Source organism: Panthera leo, chromosome E2 (assembly GCF_018350215.1).
Source record: "Panthera leo isolate Ple1 chromosome E2, P.leo_Ple1_pat1.1, whole genome shotgun sequence".
Taxonomy (NCBI): domain Eukaryota; kingdom Metazoa; phylum Chordata; class Mammalia; order Carnivora; family Felidae; genus Panthera; species Panthera leo.
In genome coordinates, this window is record NC_056693.1 from 6,612,762 (window position 1) to 6,635,560 (window position 22,799).

General features: G+C 43.1%; 1 protein-coding gene across 3 annotated transcripts; it reads right to left on the minus strand.

Moving 5' to 3' along the window:
- Positions 1–7,346: 7,346 nt before the first annotated feature.
- On the minus strand, positions 7,347–21,831 carry ZNF350 (zinc finger protein 350). 3 transcript variants are annotated; one of them, XM_042920686.1, is made up of 5 exons: positions 21,704–21,831; positions 15,439–15,596; positions 14,932–15,058; positions 13,539–13,634; positions 7,347–9,728 (listed from the first exon to the last, which is right to left on the minus strand). In XM_042920686.1, the coding sequence occupies exons 2-5, from the start codon at positions 15,451–15,453 to the stop codon at positions 8,368–8,370; spliced, it is 1,599 nt and encodes a 532-aa protein (XP_042776620.1). In that variant the 5' UTR covers positions 15,454–15,596; positions 21,704–21,831; the 3' UTR covers positions 7,347–8,367. The 3 variants fall into 3 exon arrangements, with proteins under 3 accessions (XP_042776620.1, XP_042776619.1, XP_042776621.1); XM_042920685.1 differs by having other exon boundaries at positions 21,569–21,831; XM_042920687.1 differs by lacking the exon at positions 14,932–15,058 and having other exon boundaries at positions 21,569–21,829.
- Between the last annotated feature and the right edge of the window lie 968 nt (positions 21,832–22,799).

Consider the following 22,799-nt stretch of genomic DNA (forward strand, 5'->3'; position numbering starts at 1 on the left):
GCCTCATCCAAACTGGCAAGAGACTCCTTCACTTCACAAATCCTTACTGATGACTACTGTGAACTGGGCATGGTGCTCATGGTGGGGACACACATGAGTCCTCATGTTCAGGAAGCCTACACTACAGTTTGGTAAAACCACTTAAAGGGCAAAGAAAGACACAAGGAGGACAGCTGCAGGTTGTGAGAATGAGTGGGAAGGATCACTGGAGATGGAGAGAAGTGCAGGAAATCAGGTTACACTTGGAAGACGGGCCTCCCTGGAGGATTCATTGTCATGTCGTGGTTGCCCTTGGGGAGCAACAATATGACGCAGCAGAGAGCTCCAAGCACATGTAACCGACACCTCAGAGAGATGTCCCCTTTCCTAAAAGAGAAGCCCCAGTCCCAGCACCTCCTCTTCCGTTACTACCATCATCACATTCCAAATACCATTTCATTGCAGCACTTTTCACCCTCTAGACATACAATATATCTTCTTATTGGATCAGGTTTATATTTTGTCATCTTAGAATGAAAGCTCTTTTTCTGTTTTTATGCTTTTTCTCACTGCTGTTACACTAGGCTATCAAGAAAAAATTCATTTAAAAAAATGAATCAAGTAAGCAATCGTGTGTGGAAAACACTGGGGAGTTTAGGGAAAAAAATAGAAATCTCTGCGTGAGCAAGAAATAACTATTATCACAGGGACACAGAGAAGAATTTCATGTCTGACAAGTAGTATGGTTAACTGGGACTTAATGTCATCAGGATATAATGGGAAGAAAATGGAAGCTTTCAGGAAGCGAATGCAATGGTAACATCGACAATAACCAAAAGGAAGATCAGAATTAGTAAATACACAAAGGAATTAAGATAAAGTAGGCATGAGGCATGATCTGGCTTAGGCTTGAATAGAGAATGCAGGATATTAAAATATCTTTTTAGTTAAACTTTGTGAACAGCTGAGGAGTGCCTGGGTGGCTCAGTCAGTTGAGTGTCCAACTTTCGGTTTTGACTCAGGTCATGATTGCAGGGTCATTGGATCGAGCTCCGTGAGGACTCCATGCTGAGCCTGGTGCCTGCTTGGAATTCTCTCCCTCTGCCCCTCTCCCCTACATGCACTTGACTTCAGCTCAGGTCATGATCTCATGGTTCGTGGGTTCAAGCCCGCATGGGGCTCTGTGCTGACAGCTGGGAGCCTGGAGCCTGCTTCCAATTTTGTGTCTCCCTCTCTCTCTCTGCCCCTTCCCTGCTTGCACTCTCTCTCCTCTCTCCCTCCCTCTCTCTCTCTCTCTCTCAAAAATAAATAAAACATTAAAAAAAATAATTAAGAAAATGCATGATGTAGGTGGCTCAGTGGATTAAGTGACCAGCTCTTGATTTTGGCTCAGGTCATGATCTCACAGTTATGAGATGGAGCCCTGCGTTGGGGTCTGCACTGACAGTGCAGGGCCTACTTGGGATTCTCTCTCTCTGCTCCTAACCCACTCACACTCCCTCTCTTAAATAAACTTTTCAAAAATGCATGATGTATAATTATGTTCATACGCAGTGGTAATGATTAGGAATGGTTAATTATATCATAAAATTATAAAGAAAAGCATGAAAGTGTTTGCTACACTAGCAAGATGGTAATTACCTTTGGGTGTGAGGACGGGATATAATTGGGAAGAGGTTCACAAACAGCACTGGGGTGCTGACAATGTTGTTTCTTAACCTGGGTAGTGACTTTATATATGTATATTTCTTTTATACTGATTAACTTATAGATCTTTTAAATTAACAAAGAAAGGGAAGAGCTGAAATATACTAAAAGACTGTTATGTTAAAAGGCCAATAATACGTATTTGCCTCACTACAAATACCTATCCAGTCAAAGGAGAAAGTGTAAACAAAGAATATAAGGAATTAGTGACAGGTATGACTCAAATAAGATAAAGGGCTTTTTTTTTTGTCTGAAAGAATACTATGAATATTTTTATGCCGCTAAATTTAAAGTCTTGGATTAATGTTCTTAAAACATGTTAACTCCAGACAATATAGCAGGTGAATTTTAATGATAGGCAATAAGACAAAGATGTCCACTACCACCCCACTTTTGAGCTCTATATTGCAGAGGAGAACCAGAGCATTAAGAATAAATTATAAACATTAGAAACTGGAATGAAAAATTAAGGTTATACTCAGACAATCTGGGCGCCTGGGTGGCTCAGTGAGTGAAGCATAGATTTCATGGACTTCAGCTCAGGTCATGATCTCACAGTGGGTGAGTTCAAGCCCCGCATGGGGCTCTCTGCTGTCAGCACAGAGCCCCCTTTGGATCCTTTGACCCCTCTCTCTCTGCCCTTCCCCTGCTCGCATTTTCTCTCTCAAAAATACGTAAACATTAAAAAAAAAAAAGTTATACTCAGACAACATCATCATGGACATAGAAAAAGAGATTCAAAGAATTACTAACATAAAAGAGAAAATGCTCCCCCAGAAACCAGTAAACAGATTTTCACAGATAGCTGGCTGCAACCGCACCACATACGAAGCTCATTTCACAGAAATTCAGTCATTAGCAATCGGAACTGGGACCACCACGGCTGAGTAACACCAACCGGTACTTAGTAATAAACCGACATGCGGATCACCCTGCAAGAGGGGTGGATCCTAAGCAAAACGGGCATTCTGTTGGCAAAGAACAAAGTGTGGACGTAGGGCAGGCAAGTAAGCAACAGTGTTGCCCGCTGCTATGTATTAAGAGGTGAGTGCGGGCGCTGGCAAACATTTTCCTGCAAACGGATAGATATTACACATTTTCAACTTAAGATCTCTGTCGCAAGGACTCCATTCTTCCTCTGCCCCGGGAAAACAGCCATAGACGACGACTAACAGACGGCGGTGGCGATTTAGCCCCTCGGTCTGCAAGAAGTCAACCCCTGGACAAAAGGCTTTACAACAAAACAAAACAAACCAAACCACAGAGGGTTTGGAACTACCCTCCTGCGCTCTGCCGTCTTCTGTCCCAGCAGCCCGGCTAAGAACTTCAACCCAAACTCCAGCCCCGGGTCCTTGGCGTCCCAAGCTGCAGCCCTGACAAATGTCTCTGTACCAGACACCGATCTCACACGCCCTTATTAATCCGAAAACCGGGCGAGACACCCCGATGTCATGAGCACCCACCGGAGCCCCAACATCACTGAGCCCCAAATTAAATCCCCCCACCCCACCCCCCACCCCGGAACCAGACACTTCGATCATCGTAAATGATCGGCCCCGCCTGCTGCAGGACTCCATACGCTCTACAGAGCGGACACGGTCGCGATCTCTACAGACCCTTAACGGTCTTAATGGCCCCAAAAGTACCCCAACCACAGACACACTGCCTGGTTCCCCTCAAATACCTCAAATCAGAGGCCCACCTGGTTCTCCTTAAATACCTCCACCTCGGCGCTTTCTACCCTCCCCGACCGACCCCGGGCAGTGATTTCACGGATCCATGCTACAGCAGGTCCACACGTCACCCTGTGAGAAGCAAAACGCCCACCGTGAATAATAATAACAACAGCAACAGCAGCAGCAACAACAACAACAATAATAAAACAACCTTCCAAGGACAAAACCACACACTGACCTAGTTGCCGTCAGATCCGTGGGGAGAACCTGAACGCGGATCGCCCGGCAACCCCTCGGAGTACGGCGGCCGACGAACACTGGAGGCCCTCAGAGATCCGCGAACGACGAATTTCCGGTATTTCCCATGAGGCATTGTGTCCGCGTCCGCTCTCCGTGGCCGTGCGGGCGGCCATATTGGGGCGTCCGACGTACTCAAAGCAAAAGGGTGGATTTGCGGCCAGAAGCGGGAGTGGCCGAGATGAGAAGTTTCTGAAGTTCTCTCTTATCCTCAACGTCGACTTTCGCGGAAGATTGATAAATTTTCAAAGTCTGGAGCTTCGCGAGGCAGACGTGGTGCGGGCTACATTGTGTTGGACGGGCTTGTCAGGAACTTACATGACGGGGTGTATATTATCCACTTTGTGTTAAAAAAAAAAAAAAAAAAAAAAAAGTTTCCAAACGAACTAGTAGGAGTTTAGGTGTCGATAGCGCAGCAGAGAATGAACTAACATCTGGGAAGAAAAAGTAATACGTCCGGTAAACGGACACCCACGCAAAAGTTATGGCGGAAGATTGCTTGCAGAAAGTGGTTTTTGTTTTTTTTTTTTTTTTTCCCCAACATTTATTTATTTTTGGGACAGAGAGAGACAGAGCATGAACGGGGGAGGGGCAGAGAGAGAGGGAGACACAGAATCGGAAACAGGCTCCAGGCTCTGAGCCATCAGCCCAGAGCCTGACGCCGGGCTCGAACTCACGGACCGCGAGATCGTGACCTGGCTGAAGTCGGACGCCCAACCGACTGCGCCACCCAGGCGCCCCAGAAAGTGGTTTTTAAGAACACAAGATTTCCAGAAACTGGTACAGCGTGAGGCTGGTCATCACCCACCAGAGGGAAAGAGCGGATGGACGAACCTAAATTGGGACTGCGATTGGGGCCTGGGAGAAAGGCCACCAAAAGCGGGCCAACAAAGGTCCGATGCCAATGAGAAAGGCACAGCCTGAATCCATCCAATCATGTGAGGGTGGGGGTGGTTAGTAACCCAGGATTTAGGACAAAGAGCGCCAAAATTAAGGGTATGTCAGGCCGGTGTTAAAAATGCGGAGTCCTGGACTCCAGCCCCCAGAGGCTCTGGGTTTGGGAGGTGTTGGGATGGGACTCAAGAGTTTGCGTTGTTTCTCAGCTATCAGACGCGGGAGGCTTGTCAGAGACAATCCATAGAAACCACTATTAAATGTTATGTGGTTACAAATACTGATGGGTGACTCCCCTCCGTAGATTTGTCTTAGCTCAAATTATATCCAGAAAAGCCCATGGAGGGGTAAGGAGGAGGGAATAGAGCCTTGCCTGTAACTATCTATTCATTAATATAAATCAGTATTACTAGGCCTAGTAATTAAATCAGTATTACTAGGCCTAGTATTACTAGGACTTAACGCTTTCTTACATTACATAATCCACTTACTCTGCCTCCATAAAGGCAGTTCCTTTGCCTATTTTATTCACTAATGTATCCTCATTGTGCAGAACAGTGCCCTGCGTTGTGTTGGTGCTTTAAAATATACCTGAAGGAATGAATACCAATATCCCAGTATTTCATATTGAATTCTGAGACAGACACGGGATGGGAAATCTCTCCTTCCGGAGAGAACTCACTGTTTATAACTTGGATAGGTGAATGACTATATGATGGTTACTTGATAAGGAGAGGCCAATCCCAGAAGAGGGAGAGTAAATAGTGAAGAGAAAGCACATGTCTCAGTTCAGCAGTGAACAGTGGAGCTGGAATCTTTGATATGGTGGCAACTCTCAAGGGTGATAGTTCTGTAGGTAAATAACAAAGGTTCTTCTCCGTGACATCCCCGAGGGATCTCACCTCCCATCTCCTATATTCTCTATTCTTAACAGACTGAGGTTCTTGTCCTCCTGTTTATGATATGTCTTCTGAGGATCCATTTTCTTTTCTGCTCTGCCTGGTTTATATTCAGTTATTGAGTTGCCAATCACACTCAGTTTGGAGGGAGACATCTGTATTATTTAGAATTGCCTCTGAAGGACTCATTCCTTCTTTTGATGACAAGACATTCCGACTAGTCCATTGGCTAATTCACTCACTTTTCCAAATCAACATATTTGTCTTAAGTTTTCTGTGCTTGGAATATAAAACCATGTAAACCAATACTCCCCAAGATAACTTTCTGGGAATTATAATAGATTTCTCTCAGTCTGTGCTTTTTAGCCATATAGTTAGCTATATATAGTTAGCCATATAGGTAGCTGTCCAGTGAGGTAGCCACTAGTTACATACTGCTGCTGAGTACTTGAAATTTGGTTTAGTGCAATTGAGGAACTGATTTTTTTGTTTTTAAAACTTTACAATTTAAACAGCAAAAAAAATTACCAAGGAATTTTTAACCTATTTGGGAGATAAGACATGGACATGAAAAAAATAACTTACTTACATCCTAAACTGCTTTAAAGTCCATTAAGAGTCCTTGCCCTCCCTTGAAGTAATATACCCTTTGGACAAGAAATTCTCATAACCCCTTGGGCCAATTATAGTGATCATCCCTTATCCATGGTTTGGCTTTCAAGGCGTTCAATCACCCGAGGTCAAATGTGGTCTAGAAGCAGATGATCCTCCTCCTAACATCCACAGTAGCCTAACGCTAAAACCATCACAACTCCTACACGTCACTTTATATCTCGTAGGCATTTTATCATCTCACATCATCACAGGAAGAAGGGTGGGGACAAGACAAAATGTTTTGAGAGAACACATTCACATAACTTTTATACAGTATGTTGTTATAAGTGTCCTATTATTACTGATGTTAATTTCTGTGTGTAATTCATAAATTAGACTATCACAGGTGTCTGCATATAAGAAAAAACATACTATGGGGGCACCCGGGTGGCCCAGTTGGTTGAGCACCTGACTTTGGCTCAGGTCATGATCTTGTGGTTCATAAATTCAAGCCCCACATTGGACTCCCTGCAGTCAGTGCAGAGCCTGCTTCAGATCCTCTATCCTCATTTCTCTACCCCTCCCCAGCTTGCACTCGCTCTCTCAAAAATAAACATTTTTTAAAAAAATAAAAAATAAATTGGGGCTCCTGGGTGGCTCAGTCAGTTAATTGTCCGACTTGAGGTCAGGTCATGATCTCGCAGTTTGTGAGTTCGAGCCCTGCGTCAGAATCTGTGCTGACAGTCCAGAGCCTGGAGCCTGCTTCTGATTCTGTCTCCCTCTCTCTCTCTGCCCCTCTCCACTCACGCTCTGTGTCTCTCTCTCTCCCAAAAATAAACATTTAAAAAAATTAAAAAAAAAAAAAAAAAGAACATACTATGTATAGGGTTGAGTACTATTCTAGCTTCAGGCATCCACTGGGGGTCTTAGAATGTATCCTCAGCATATAAGAGGGGACCACCATACTCTCTATCTTCTATGGACTACTTGTGTCCCGCCCCCCCCCCCCCCCGCCAAAATTCATACATTGAAGCCTAATCCCAACTATGATGGTATTAAGAAGTGGCCACTTGATGGGATGCCTGGGTGGCTCAGTTGGTTAAGTGTTCGACTTCAACTCAGGTCATGATCTCACGGTTCGTGAGTTTGGGCCCCGCGTCAGGCTCTGTGCTGACAGTTTAGAGCCTGGAGCCTGCTTCGAGTTCTGTGACACCCTCTCTCTCTGCCCCTCCCCTGCTCATAACTCTGTCTTTCTCTCTCAAAAATGAATAAACATTAAAAAAAATAAAGAAGTGGGCCCTTGAGGTGATTAGGTCATAAGGATGTAACACTCATGAATCAGATCAGTGCCCCTGTAAGACCTCCCACGAACGCCCTTCCCCTTCCCTTATGTGAGGACAGTGGGATGACTGCCTCCTGTGAGCCAGGAAGCAGACCTTTAAGCAGCAATCTGTCAGTGCCTTCATCTTCGACTTTGCAGCTTCCACAACAGAAATAATGTTTTCTTCATTTTTTATTCAAGACTTCTCAGAAAGTTTTGAAACATTCGTTATGTAGAAACTTTGCATTTTAATAATTTTTTTTTTTATAAGCCATCCAGGCTACAGTATCCTCTTACAGCAAACAACCAAGACTATTTCACCTAGTGTGGATATTTACATCCTCTTATTAGATTAGCTGGTGTGTAAACATACCACTTAAGGATAATCTAGCAACCTCAGTGCTCTCTCCAGGAAACTAGGGGCTTTTTCTACTTTTGGTCACTACTGTATCCTCAGCTTCTGGAACAGGACCCAGTACAAAAGGAGTATTTGACAAATACTCCATAAACTAATGAACTGACTCAGTCTAAGGCTGCTGTTTCATGAGTGCCTCTGCATAAAATAAACTTTAAGAGCTAACGGCAGACATCCCAGTTTCCAATGAATCATCTTGGCCTGGGGAAACTGAATTGATATGCACATGTCCCATATCCCACCCACCCAATATTAGCCCTTTCCTGATTTTTCATTCATAGCAGCATCCCAGATACAAATTATCTTGTATGTTTTTAAAATTCACCTACTTATTTCCTCCACTTAGTTGAACTCAGACTTCCTCCATTCCTTTAACAGATACAATAGAGCAACTGATGTGTATGTGTTTGGGTTAACATCAGATTATGCCTCCGTACCAATGCATATTTTTAATAGGATGAGGAAATCAGGCTTTCCCAGCCTCAGCCTTTATACAATTCCTCTCAGTATATACTTTTCAGCCATAATACAATCTAGAAATTTTTGCTCAATCCTTCTCCACGTAGAATGTCTCCAAGCTTCCTCCTACTGGTTTTCTGTGACATAAAATAAGACATAATTGACCACAGAAGGCACGAACACATTCACTGTATTCATAAGGTTTCTGTCCTGTGCAAACCCTCTGTTATCTCCTAAGGGTGCACATCTGGCTGCAGGCTGTCCCACTATGACCACATTGCTATTTGCTAAGAGTCCACTGATGTTTAATGGCGTGTGACAAGCCACAGAAGGCACTTGCATAGTCGCTGTGTTAACAAGGCCTTTCTCCTGCACAGCACCACTAGTCTGTGATAAGCTGTGACTCTCTGAGGGAGGATTTTCCACTTTGACTGAATCTCCACAGATCTCTCTTGTGTGAATTCTCTTATGTTTAACAAGGCAAGACATGTAGGCAAAAGCCTTTCCACACTCATTGCAGACGTAGGGTCTCTCACCTGTGTGAGTTCTCTGATGGACAATGAGCTTTTCCTTTGTGGTAAAGGCTTTCCCACACTCACTGCATTCAAAAGGTTTCTCTCCCGTGTGAATTTTTTGGTGTTTAATGAGACCTGACTTCTGGGAACAGGATTTTCCACATTCACTGCACACAAAGGGACTCTTTCCGGTGTGATATCTTTGATGTGCTATGAGACAGGTCTTCTGGATGAAGCCTTTCCCACATTCATTGCATATATAAGGTTTCTCTCCTGTATGGATACGCTGATGTACAATGAGATTTCCCTTCTGGATAAAGCCTTTTCCACATTCACTGCAAATGTATGGTTTCTCTCCAGTATGTGTTCTCTGATGTATTTTGAGCCGTGATTTCTTGAGGAAGGCTTTGCCACATTCATTGCATTCATAAGGTTTTTCTCCTGTATGCATTTTCTGGTGTTCAGTGAGCATGAACTTTCTGTTGAACGCTTTCCCACAGAGACAACATCTGTGGGGTTTCTCTCCTGTATGAATGATCTGATGATCAGTGAGGCAGGACTTCCTCTTGAAGGCTTTCCCACATTCACTGCATACATGAGGCTTCTCTGTTTTTTGTGTTTTCTGAGGCTTGCTGAATTGGGACTTAGTAATGATGAGTTTCTTGCTTTCAGGGGATTTAATTTTAGTATGAAAGTGTTCATTATTAGTGTGGAGAAAAGATTTTCCATCTCCACTAGGATCTGCAGGGTTCTTTATTTCATTGCTTCTGTTCTGGTTACATAAAGTTAACTTTGGTTTCATAGTTTTTCCATGTAAGTCACATATATCATGATTTTGTCTTAACACGGAATGAGCTGTGCTCTGATGAACAGTATTTTCAAATGCGTTATGTTTATGCCATTGTTCTAGGCTATTCTCCATTATTTCATTTTTTAAGTGCTCCGGTAAATAGTCATCAAGTTTCCAGATTTCTAGGAAAGAAAAGAACAATGAATTCATTCACCATCTTGATTTGGAAGAAAGATCACCGAAAAACTATCTTGATGTAAGGTGTCTATTTAGTGATGACCCTATGAAATTAGGATCAATAAAAATACATTTTAATGTTCCTCGCACATCGGATAAAACGATAATATAAATAACCCAGAGGATAAAAGTAGTTAGCGTAAAAACAAGGTTAGATCATTTGCAATGAATAAATACAGATTTGCCTCCTTTCTAAAGGAGGCCTCACAAAACATGCAGAGACTGTGAAATACACACAATTTACTGTGAGCAGCAGACCACAGGTTGGAGGGTCGCCTCATCCAAACTGGTAAGAGACTCCTTCACTTCACAAATCCTTACTGATGACTACAGTGCACGGGGCATGTGCTCATGGTGGGGACACACACACACAGAGTCATCATGTTCAGGGAGCCTACACTGCCATTTGGTAAAACCACTTAAAGGGCAAAGAAGGACACAAGGAAAACAGCTGCAGGTTGTGAAACGGGTGGGAAGGAACATTGGAGATGGAGAGAGGTGCAGGAAATCAGGTTACACTTGGAAAACGGGCCTGCCTATAGAATTCATTGTCGTGGTTGGCCTTGGGGAGCAATAATAACGATACACACTGGGTTCCAAGCACATGTAACCTACAAATTCCAAAAGGGAACTCCCGATTTCCCATCCCAAATCTCCTCCTCCACACAGCACCTCCATCACAGTGAATGACAACTCCAGTCTTCCCTTTAACCAGGACAGAACTCCTCAGCGCCTCCTGCCATCTGTCTGTCTCGCTCACACAAGTACCTACCTCATTGATCAATCCCACCTGCCCTCTTTAGAATCATAACCAGAACTGAACCAACACCAATGCCCTCCACCCTCGTGGAGGCCAATTTCTTTCTCATTTTACAGCAGCAGCCTCCTACTTGGCTTTCCTATTCCTCCCCTGCCGAGTCCTGTCTCCTGTACAATAGCCAAAGTGATCCTTTCAAACATAAATTACATCATGTCAAGCCTCCTCTACTTGAAACTCCCTAACGTTTTCTCATCTCATGAGGAATAAAATCAAGGTCTTAACGTGTCCTTAAAAGGCCTTATGTGACCTGCTACCCCAACCCCCTGTCACTACCCCAGTGACCTTCTCTCCAGTCTTGCTCTGTCCACTCTTCCTAAATTCTTCAGATCACACTCCTGCCTCGGGCCTGTGAACTGTCCAGGTTTACTTTGGAACATTCCTTACCCAGGGAGCTGCTCACATCCCTCATCTACTTGCTCAAATGTACCTTAAGGATTTCCTATTCCTCAAATCACAGCCAATACCAAGCACTCATTCTTCAATTATGCTGTTTTAACGTTCCTTATAGCCATTTCCACCCCCAGAGTCTTACCTTCAACCTCCATTCATTCCTTCCTCTTATAGCCCATATTTACTTAAATGTCAGATCTCATCTGCCCTCTGTAATGACCGTATCCAGATCATGACCAACACGTCCCTTCCACCCATTCTGAGGACAACCAACCTGTCATGTTGTACGGCAGCCTCCTATATGGCTTTCCTGCTTACACCCTTGCCTGCTACTGTCTACTATATACACAGCAGAGGGATTCTTTGAAAACATAATTATTACATGTCACTTGCTATGCTCTCGGGCGCCTGGGTGGCTCAGCCAGTTAAGCATTTGACTCTTGATTTTGGCTCACGTCATGACCTCACCATTTGTGAGCTCTGTGCTGACAGCGTGGAGCCTACTTGGGATTCTCTTTCCCTCTCCCTCTCTGCCCCTCCCCAGCTTGACCTCTCTCTCTCTCTCTCTCTCTCTCTCTCAAAATAAATAAATAAACTTTAAAAAAAAATGAACTTGCTGTGGTCTCTACTTGGAACACTCCCAACCCAGCAACCTGTTAACTTCCCTCACCTCTCGGCTCTAAGGCACCTTATCAGAGGGGCGCTCCATTCCTAAAAAGGAGACCAAGACCCTACTGTCCCATTATGGTGACTAAGTTTTTCTATTTAAATGTTTACATATTTTTAAATGTTTACTTACTTATATTTGAGGTGGGGGGCAAAGAGGGAGGGGAACAGAGGATCTGAAGCAGGCTCTGCCCTGACAGGAGTGGAGCCTGATGTGGGGCTCAAATTCACAAACCATGACATCATGACCTGAGCCAAAATCAGATGCTTAACCAACTGAGCCACCCAGGTGCCCTGATAACTAAATTTTTATCACAGTACTTTTCGCCCCGATGACTAAATTTTTATCACAGTACTTTTCACTTCCCTAGACATATTTATTTATTTTGATTATTTTCTTTATTCCTTCTCTTAGAACGAAAGCTCTTGTGTTTTTCTTACTGCTCTTACCCTCAAGTATACACTGCTAAGCTACCAGAAACTAATTTTTAAAGGAATGAATGAAGGAAGCAGTCACATGTATGGAACACAGTGGGGAGAGTGTAGGAGAGATGATGAAACTCTGCCTTTGTGTAAGTGAGATGATACATCATAGATATCACAGAAAGAGGAATTTCAGGTCACATGACAGGTAACGTAGTTAACTGGGATTCAATGTCATCAAATCCAATGGAAAAAATACAAGTTTTAGGGAAATGAACACAGCAGTGTCACATCTATAATGAACAAGAAGAAAGTTCAAAATTAGTAAATACACAAAGGAATTAAAGTAGGCATGAGGTAAGATCTGCAGAGAGTGAAGGATGTTAAAATATCTTTTTAGGGGCGCCTGGGTAGCTCAGTCGGCTGAGCGTCCGACTTCCGCTCAGGTCATGACCTCGCGGTCCCTGAGTTCGAGCCCCGCGTCGGGCTCTGTGCTGACAGCTCAGAGCCTGGAGCCTGTTTCGGATTCTGTGTCTCCCTCTCTCTCTGACCCTCCACCATTCATGCTGTCTCTCCCTGTCTCAAAAATAAATAAACATTTAAAAAATTAAAAAAAAAAATCTTTTTAGTTAAAATTCACGAACAACTGACTCCTTTAAAGAAGAGCACTCTGCAGGTAGGGAATATCTGAGGTCATGCCCGGACGGCCAGGATGTGAGATGCACGGGAGTAAAGAAGAACCTAAACTTACAGGGGCTTTCTGGGAGGAGAGAGGAGGTGAGTTCCTTGCAGTAATTGGGAACTCAGGAGAGTTGCCACGGGGATGAGTGAATTATACAGACCTAAAGTCTGGTGGATCACATTGAGGAGATGTCAGTTTGGGAATTTTCTTAAGTGAACAGAAGAAACTTAGCTTATTAGAATGCAGCAAAGTGTGAAGGGCTAGGAGACCAGATGAGAAGATGGAAAACAGAACCTTGGGAGAACTTCAGAGTGAGGACAAGGGCACAGTGAAGACTTTGGGGACCCAGCATCCTGGCTGGGGTGGAGGTTAGGAAGGCAAATCAACATGACCAATGGGACAGAGGGGTGCAGTAGTCAGAAGACAGGAATTCAAAGTGTTCTCTTTGGAGAGAGGCCTTGGGACAATGGAATTTTATAGCAAGGGAGGTCAAAGGGAATGAAGAGGAAGGGAAAGATCAGAGAATCTTAGGAAGAAGAAAACTATGCAAATAAGCAAAATATTAACATGTAGATAAAAATGAATAGATCCCAGAATAGGCAAAGAGTATATTTTTCTCTAAACTCCTACAAAAAAAAAGAGGTCGCACGTTGGGAGAGAGATGCATGGAGGCACTGCTTACCTATCCTCAAACCCTCTCGCAGCTGTGACTCTTATCTGGCCAACTAGAATGTGATTTCCACAGCCTAGCCCCCTCCTGGTTCTCTGACTCACCTGAACAGGTTCGAAAGGGGATGTCATCTTCCACTGTCCCTGTTGGTTTTCCTTGAGCCAACTTGGTGAGCACATCTGGTTTCCTGGGGTAAAAACCTGTTCAGGGGAAATGACAGAAGACTAAGCATTGGGCTTGGGGTCTCTGAAGACCACAGAAATGTGACAGTTGACAACAAAACAATTTTCACATTACAAAGGAAAAACATACTGCCCTACATGTCTCCTCTCCCGTTGATTCTCTACTAAGTACTTGACTTCTGACACCTGATCCATGGGGTTTTGACACATCAAGGAATTCTGTGACACCAAAGGACACCGACTGGGTGTCCGACAACTTAGATCAGTTCTGACAATCTCCACCTGGTGACGGCTTCCGATCCCACAGGTTAGGGGTTCACTACCACAAAACTGCACACCTCCTCCACTTCAGATGCCAATCACAAGTCCAAGTTGTTTCTTGAGCTTCTGATAGACTAAATATGGACTGGAGGTTCCCATGACCCCCTTTTTCAGGTTCAATTAATTTGCTGGGGCAACCCACGGAACTTAGTAGAACAATTTACTTATTACGTTACTGGTTTATTATAAACAGATATAACTCAGACATAGCCCAGTGAAAGAGATACACAGTACAAGGTATGTGGGAAGGGGTGTGGAGCTTCCAGGCTGTGTCTCGGCATCCCACATTCCCTGCACCTCCGTGTGTTCACCATTTCAAGAGGTCTCTAAACCTGGGTTTTTATGGAGGCTTCATTAAGTAGGCATGATTAAGTAAATTAAATCATTAGCCTTTGGTGACTGGTTCAAACTCCAGCTGTTCTCTCCTCTCCAGAGGTGAGGTGGAACTGAAAGTTGCAACCCTCTAATCGTGGTTGGTTCCCCTGGCAACCAGACTCCATCCTTAGGTCATATAGTGGCTTTCCGAAATCACCTCATCAACATAAATCCAAATATGGTTGAAAGGGTCTTGTTACATAAATAACAAAAGACACCCATTTTACATTTATCTTCTTATAACCTAGGAAATCACAACTGTTGCAGGAGCTCTGTGCCAAAATTGGAGATGAAGGCCAAAAAGATATACATGTATGTACATATACATATATATGCATATGTATGTATATATGTTAAAATATACATGTACATATGTATATATGTATACAAAAGCATACATGTATATACATAAATATATATATATCACAATATCATACATTTGTACAAAGTAAAGGTTGTGCACTTAGGTGAAGGGAGAACATACCCATGTCTCTGGAGCCAGGGAGGGGACTGAGAATCTAATTTCAGAGCAGCATACATACTCCAGAGCTTTAAGAAGCCGAGAAAGGAAAGGCCACTGATGGGGACCCTCTGAGTGACACAGGGGAGCTGTCCTCACCCAATGACACCAGGTTCCTATAGTTCTCCAACATCACATCCCGGTACAGGTTCTTCTGAGCAGGGGCCAGGAGCTGCCACTCCTCCCATGTGAAGTTCACAGCCACATCATCAAACGTCAGGGATTCCTGTAATAACAGTGCTCTCTAATGAAGTGATGTCCGTTTGATGGTATGGAAGAAATGTTAAAATTTTTCTGCCTATTTCCACTCTATAGGTTTTATCTAGACATGTAGTGGTGCTTTTATTTTGGTACAATGTGGACGAAGCAAATACCTAATTAAATATTCTGTAATTGTGCACTCAGTCATCCATCCATTCTTCCAACGAGAAGTTTCTATAACATGTAGAAGTTCAATCTTGTTAACCTAGAAACACCATCCATATGGAGATGACAGACAAAAGATATATGTATGTATACTTTTCAGATTAATGGAACTGATTTTTTTATAGGTCTCTACAACACCATTAGGGAACAAAGGAAAGAATAAAATAAACCAAAAGTCACCTGTGCCTGGATCATTTTTTCTGCTCTCTGAAAATGGCTGGCAATGGGGAAGCTCTGCTTTGTGTCTTCTGGATCTACTCTTAACTTCTCTTCAGAAATCTCAGTCCTGGATGAGCACTGGGTGTTATATGTAAATGATGAATCACTAAATTTTATTCCTGAAAAAAATAAATAAATACATTTTGATTTAAAAAAAAAAGCAGAATGAAAACATGAACATGTTGTTAAAATGGGGCTTGTCCTACTACTAGGTATTTACCCAAAGGACACAAAAACACTGGCTCGAGGGGGCACATGCACCCCAGTGTTCATAGTAGTGCTATCAACAATAGCCAAAGTATGGAAAGAGCCCAAATGTCCCACTAACGAATGGATAAAGAAGATGTGGTATATATATATATACAATGGAACATTACTTGGCAATCAAAAAGAATGAAATCTTGCCATTTGCAACAACATGGATGGAACTAGAGGGTATTATGCTAAGTGAAATGTGTCATCAGAGGAAAACAGGTATCACATGATTTCACTCATATGTGGAATCTGAGAAACTCAACAGATGAACATGGGGGAAGGGAAGGAAAATCACGATAAAAACAGAAGAGAAGGGGCAAACCATAAGAGACTCTTAAACAGAACATGACAGGGATGTCCACTCTCACCATGTTCAACGTAGTATTGGAAGTCCTAACCTCAGCAACCAGACAACACAAAGAAATAAAAGGCACCCAAATAGGCAAGGAGGAAGTCAAACTCTCACTCTTCGCAGACAGTATGATACTCTATATGGAAAACCCAAAAGATTCCACCAAAAAACTGCTAGAACTGATCCATGAATTCAGGAAAGTCGCAGGATATAGAATCAATGCACAGAAATCGGCTGCATTTCTATACACCAATAATGAAGCAACAGAAAGAGAAATCAAGGAATCGATCCCACTTACAATTGCACCAAAACTCATAAAATATCTAGGAATGAACCTAACCAAAGAGTTGAAAAATCTATACACTGAAAACCATAGAAAGTTTATGAAGGAAATTGAAAAGGACACACACACACACACACACACACACACACACACACACAAAACCATTCCATGCTCATGAATTGGAAGAACAAATATTGTTAAAATGTCAATACTACTCAAAGCAATCTACATATTCAATGCAATCCCTACCGAAATAACACCAGTATTCTTCACAGAGGTAGAACCAACAATCCTAAAATTTGTATGGAACCAGAAATGACCCCAAATAGCCAAAGCAATACTAAAAAAGAAAACCAAGGCTGGAGACATCACAATTAGGGATTTCAACCTGTATTACACAGCTGTAATCATCAAGCCAGTATGGTACTGGCACAAAACACACACTTAGATCAATGGAATAGAATAGAGAACCCAGAAATAGACCCACAAATGTATGGCTAACAAATCTTTGACTAAGCAGGAAAGAATATCCAATGGAATAGTCTCTTCAGCAAATGGTGTTGGGAAAAATGGACAGCAACATGCAGAAGAATGAACCTGGACCACTTTCTTACCATACACAAAAATAAACTCAAAATGGATAGAGGACTTAAATATAAGACGGGAAACCATCAAAATTCTAAAGGAGAAAGCAGGCAAAAACTCTTTGACTTCGGCCACAGCAACGTCTTACTCAACATGTTTCTGGAGGCAAGGGAAACAAAAGCAAAAATAAACCATTGGGATCTCACCAAGATGAAAAAGCTTCTGCATGGAAAAGGAAACAATCAGCAAAATTAAAAGGCAGCCAATGGAATGAGAGAAGATATTTGCAAATGACATATCAGATAAAGGGTATCCAAAATCTATAAAGAGCTTATCAAATTCAACACCCAAAAAAACAAATAATCCAGTGAAGAAATGGGCAAAAAACATGAATAGACACTTCTCCAAAAAAGACACATAAAAAAATGCTCATCACTCATCATCAGGGAAACACAAATCAAAACTACAATGAGATACCACCTCACACCAGTATGACTTGCTAAAATTAACAACTCAGGCAACCACAGATCTTGGTGAGGCTGTGGAAAAAGAGGAACCTTCTTGCAATGCTAGGTGGTAATGCAAACTTGTGCAGCCACTCTGGAAAACAGTATAGAAATTCCTCCAAAAATTGAAAATAGAACTACCCTACAACCCAGCAATTGCACTATTAGGTAATTATAAAAAGGATACAGGATTACTGATTCATAGGGTCACATGCACCCCAATGTTTATAGCCGTGCTATCGACAATAGCCCAATATGGAAAGACCCCAAATGTCCCATCAACTGATGAATGGATTAAGATATGATATATATATATATATATATATATATATATATATATATATACACATACACAATGGAGTATTAATCGACAATCAAAAAGAATGAAATCTTGCCATTTGCAACAATGTGGATGGAACTAGAGTGTATTATGCTAAGCAATGTAAGTCAGTCAGAGAAAGACATATCATATGACTTCACTCATATGTGGACTTTAAGGTATAAAACAGATGAACATAAGGGAAGGGAAGCAAAAATAATATAAAAACAGGGAGGGGGTGAAAAAAATTAAAGCTAAAAAAAACAGGGAAAGGGACAAAACATATGAGACTCCTAAATATAGAGGACAAACTGAGGATTGCCGGAGGGGTTGTGGTGGGGGATGGGCTAAATGGGCAAAGGGGCATTAAAGAGGACACTTGTTGGGATGAGCACTGGGTGTTATATGTAGGGGATGAATCACAGGATTCTACTCCTGAAATCATTAATGCACTATATGCTAATTAACTTGGGTGGAAAGAAGGGAAGGGGAGGGGAGGAGATGGGAAGGGATGGGAAGGAAGGGGAGGGGAGGGGATGGGACGGAAGGGAAGAGAAAAGAAAGAAAAGAAGCCAAAATTCTACTTTGAAGCATTATTAAAGAGAAGTGTGATTTAGAAAAAAAAAGAGAGAGAGAGACTCTAAATACAGAGAACAAAATGAGGATTGCTGGAGAGGAGGTAGGTGAGGGGATGGGGTAAATGGGTGATGGGCATTAAGAGGGCACTTTTCAGGATGAGCACTGGGTGTTATATGTAAGAGATGAATCACTAAATTCTACTCCTGAATCCAAGACTACACTGTATGTTAACTATCTTGAAAATAAATTAAAAAAAAAAAAAAAATCTCAATCTTCAGTCAGGTGTAGCCCATAAAAACTGACACCATATCCGTAACTTCTTTCTCCTTCACATGATCCTTTTACTCCTGGGGCATCAGGACTTGTGGGTTGAGGAGATGACGTAGTCTGAGTGGTGCACTTCCTCTGGGCCCAGATGCTGTCACTACTCCTGGGCACTCACCTTAACAAATACCTGTAGTATTGCTAAGTGTCCCTTTTTTTTTTTTTTTTTTTTTAAGTTTATTTACTTTGAGAAAGAAGGAAAGCACAAGCAGGGGAGAGGCAGAGAGAGGGAGAGATAGAATCCCAAGCATGCTCCACACGGCACAGAAGCCCAATGCAGGGCTAGAACTCACAAACCATGAGATCGTGACCTGAACCGAGATCAAGAGTTGGACGCTTAATCAACTGAGCCACCCAGGCACCTCTACTCAGTGTCCCTTTATTTAATACCCCAGAAGATTTATTCTTCAGTAAAGCCTGAGGTTCTGAACGTGGCGAAGGTTTTCCTTCATCGTGTGATGTGTAAGGGGGGGGGGAGTCTGACATGAGACGAGGAAAATGAGATCCACCCAACACATGCCTCAGGAGAAGGGGAATCAGGCAGATCACTTGCACACAACAGACCACACAGAAGAGGATCAGGGCACTGTTTTCCTTTAAACCACATGTGCTCAAGTATATCTTCAGAGCTTTTTGTACAGCCTGTGAGTACAGGCACTTCAGTTTAAAAACCAAAGTACTGGGAAAATCAGAAGCATGGTTTTATAAGCAATAATGGTAATATCTTAGGAGGTTTTAAATACATAAGAAACAAAAGTACAGAACACTGTAAATAAATTGGAAAGTGGTGGGGCACTTGTGTGGCTCAGACTTGGGGTCTGGGCTGGGTGTGGAGCCTGCTTGGGATTCTCTCGTTCCCTCTTCCTCTGGCCCTTCCCAGTTCATTCTCTCTAAAAAAATTAAAAATTAAAAATAAAAATAAATTGAAAAGTGGTAAATGAAGTCGAAGTGTTCTAAGATTCCTGCATCGCTGGAGAAGAGTGTAAAAGAACTAATTAACATGAGAATTTGACAAAGGAAGGTTCCATGCCGTACAGATAATGTCCAGTGTCCTGACAAAAACCAGTAATTGTCTTGATGTTCATAATTTTCATGCTGACAGAGTGGGAAAATATAATGGCATGAAACTCATCCAAAACAAGGCAAAAAAGAGTAAGAAACTGAGAATAAGTGGGGGTAACTACAATGCACTTGGATGACTGTTTTTAAACCAAACATACTAAGAATTACATTAAGGATAACCAGGATTCCAGTTAATTACGTTAAACACAAATGCCCCAAAATTGTCCCACTGCATTAAAATTTAAAACCTAATAACATGCTAGTATAGGTTACATGTCTGAAACAATGACATGGAAAGCTCCAGAATAAAAGATTAGGAAAAAAGGATACCACGAAAAGAGTAAGCATAATCTGGTTTAACTATATTCTCAGACAAAATGGACCAGAAAGCCCAAAAATTACTAAAGAAAAAGAGAAACAACACTCACTGGTTAAGAGGTCCAATCCACCACATTATAAAAATTTGAATTTCTATGCACGTAACAACATAGCCTTGAAACGTATACAACAAAAATGGACCTGGGGTGCCTGGGTGGCTCAGTCAATTAAGCGACCGACCTCGGATCACCTCATGATCTCCCGGCTGGTGAGTTCAAACTGGGGAGTCCTGCGGAGGGCTCTGTGCTGACAGCTCAGAACCCAGAGGCTGCTTTGGATCCTGTGTCTCCCTCTCTCTCTGTCCCTTCCCTGCTCTCTGTCTCTGTCTCTCTCAAAAATAAACATTTTTAAACATTTTTAAATAAATAAATTGTATTTTCATTTATATTTCCTTTATTTTTGAGGCCTTGCTCAAAATAATATAAATTATAATAAATTATAAACATTGGAAACCGGAATGAAAATTAAGATTATACTCAGACAACATCATCATGGACATAGAAAAACAGATTCAAAGAATTACTAACATAAAAGAGAAAATGCTCCCCCAGAAACCAGTAAGCAGATTTTCACAGATAGCTGGCTGCAACCGCACCACATACTAAGCTCATTTCACAGAAATTCAGTCATTAGCAATCGGAACTGGGACCACCACGGCTGAGTAACACCAACCGGTACTTAGTAACAAACCGACATGCGGATCACCCTGCAAGAGGGGTGGATCCTAAGCAAAACGGGCATTCTGTTGGCAAAGAACAAAGTGTGGACGTAGGGCAGGCAAGTAAGCAACAGTGTTGCCCGCTGCTATGTATTAAGAGGTGAGTGCGGGCGCTGGCAAACATTTTTCTGCAAACGGATAGATATTACACATTTTCAACTTAAGATCTCTGTCGCAAGGACTCCATTCTTCCTCTGCCCCGGGAAAACAGCCATAGACGACGACTAACAGACGGCGGTGGCGATTTAGCCCCTCGGTCTGCAAGAAGTCAACCCCTGGACAAAAGGCAAAACAAAACAAAACAAACCACAGAGGGTTTGGAACTACCCTCCTGCGCTCTGCAGTCTTCTGTCCCAGCAGCCCGGCTAAGAACTTCAACCCAAACTCCAGCCCCCGGTCCTTGGCGTCCCAAGCTGCAGCCCTGACAAATGTCTCTGTACCAGACACCGATCACACACGCTCTTATTAATCCGAAAACCGGGCGAGACACCCCGATGTCATGAGCACCCACCGGAGCCCCAACATCACTGAGCCCCAAATTAAATACCACCCCGGAACCAGACACTTCGATCATCGTAAATGATCGGCCCCGCCTGCTGCAGGACTCCATACGCTCTACAGCGCGGACACGGTCGTGATCTCTACAGACCCTTAACGTCTTAATGGCCCCAAAAGTACCCCAACCACAGACACAGGCGTCACAGACTCCCACGTGGTTCCCCTCAAATACCTCCACTTTTGAGCCAGTAATTCCACAGGTCCACCCTACTCCACTTCCACGATGTGGACACCACGTCATCCCATGAGAAACAAACCTCCTATGGGACAAACCGAAAACCTTCAAGGGACAAAAGCACACACCGACCTGGTTTTCTCCAGGAAACAAGGAGACCTAAAGGTAACACTTCCGCGAACTGCTGCTATTCCTGGAGCCGTCGCTCCAAGTTTTCGACAGCCTATGGCGGCCGAGGAGGACCCTAAGACTTCGAAGGAAGGCGAACAGTTGGCCGGTATTTCCGGGAGCAGTATGTCCGCGCCCACTGGCTGTGGCTTTGGGGGCGGCCATGCTGGAACGACTGTGGGACAAGTGACGTACACGAGGCAAGGCGGCCGGTTTGCGGCTGCGAGCCGGTGATAGCCCGGAAGTCAGAAGCCGCCGAAATTATCTCATTTACTTAAAGTCGGGTCTTGCGGGAGACGGGTAGATTTTCAGACTCAATTTCTTGGAGGCAAACTTGGTGTAAGTTAAATTGCATTCTCGAGCTATGCAGGAAGGGACAAGGCCCGAGTGTATAGTATACATTCTGTATTTTATTTTATTTATTTTTGAGATACAGAGCACAAGCGAGGGAGGGGCAGAGAGGGAGACACAGAATCCGTAGCAGGCTCCAGACTCTGAGCTGTCAGTGCAGAGCCTGACCTGGGGCTGGAACTCAGGAAGGATAGATCATGACCTGAGCCAAAGTCCAATGCTTAACTGACTGAGCCACCCAGGCGCCCCTCCACGCCTTATTTTTTAAAAAAGGTTTCTGGGTACCTGGGTGGCTCAGTCCTTCAGCATCGGACTTGGGCTCAGGTCATGATCTCACCGTTCGTTTGCTCCAGCCCCCATTAGATGAGCTGGAGCCCCGCTTCTCTCTCACTTTCTCTCTCCCTGTCTCTGTGCCTCCGGGATTCTCTCTCTGGAAGAAAAAAAAAAAGTTTCCGAACAGTAAAAGTTCAAGTGTGGATGGTGCAGCAGAGAACAAACTTCTGGAAAGAGGAAAATACATCTGGTAACAGGCACCCACGGAAAGCTTCTGGTGAAAAATTGCTTGCAGGAGGAGGTTTTTAAGAACAGAAAAAGATTTTGAGCAACTGGTACAATATTGTGAGATTGTTGAGCTAAATGGTGAAGAAAGAATTCTTGAGACTTTTGTGGTGCAACTTACTAAGTTAATTTAAGCAGCACCGGGACAGGA

Excerpts from the sequence above, each read along its gene's own strand:
- ZNF350 (XM_042920686.1), bottom strand. Across the intron at positions 13,635-14,931 it reads TAGGAACCTGGTGTCATTGG|GTTTTTACCCCAGGAAACCA; the intron begins GTGAGGACAGCT and ends TCCCCTGAACAG. Across the intron at positions 9,729-13,538 it reads CCCCTTTCGAACCTGTTCAG|AAATCTGGAAACTTGATGAC; the intron begins GTGAGTCAGAGA and ends TTTCTTTCCTAG.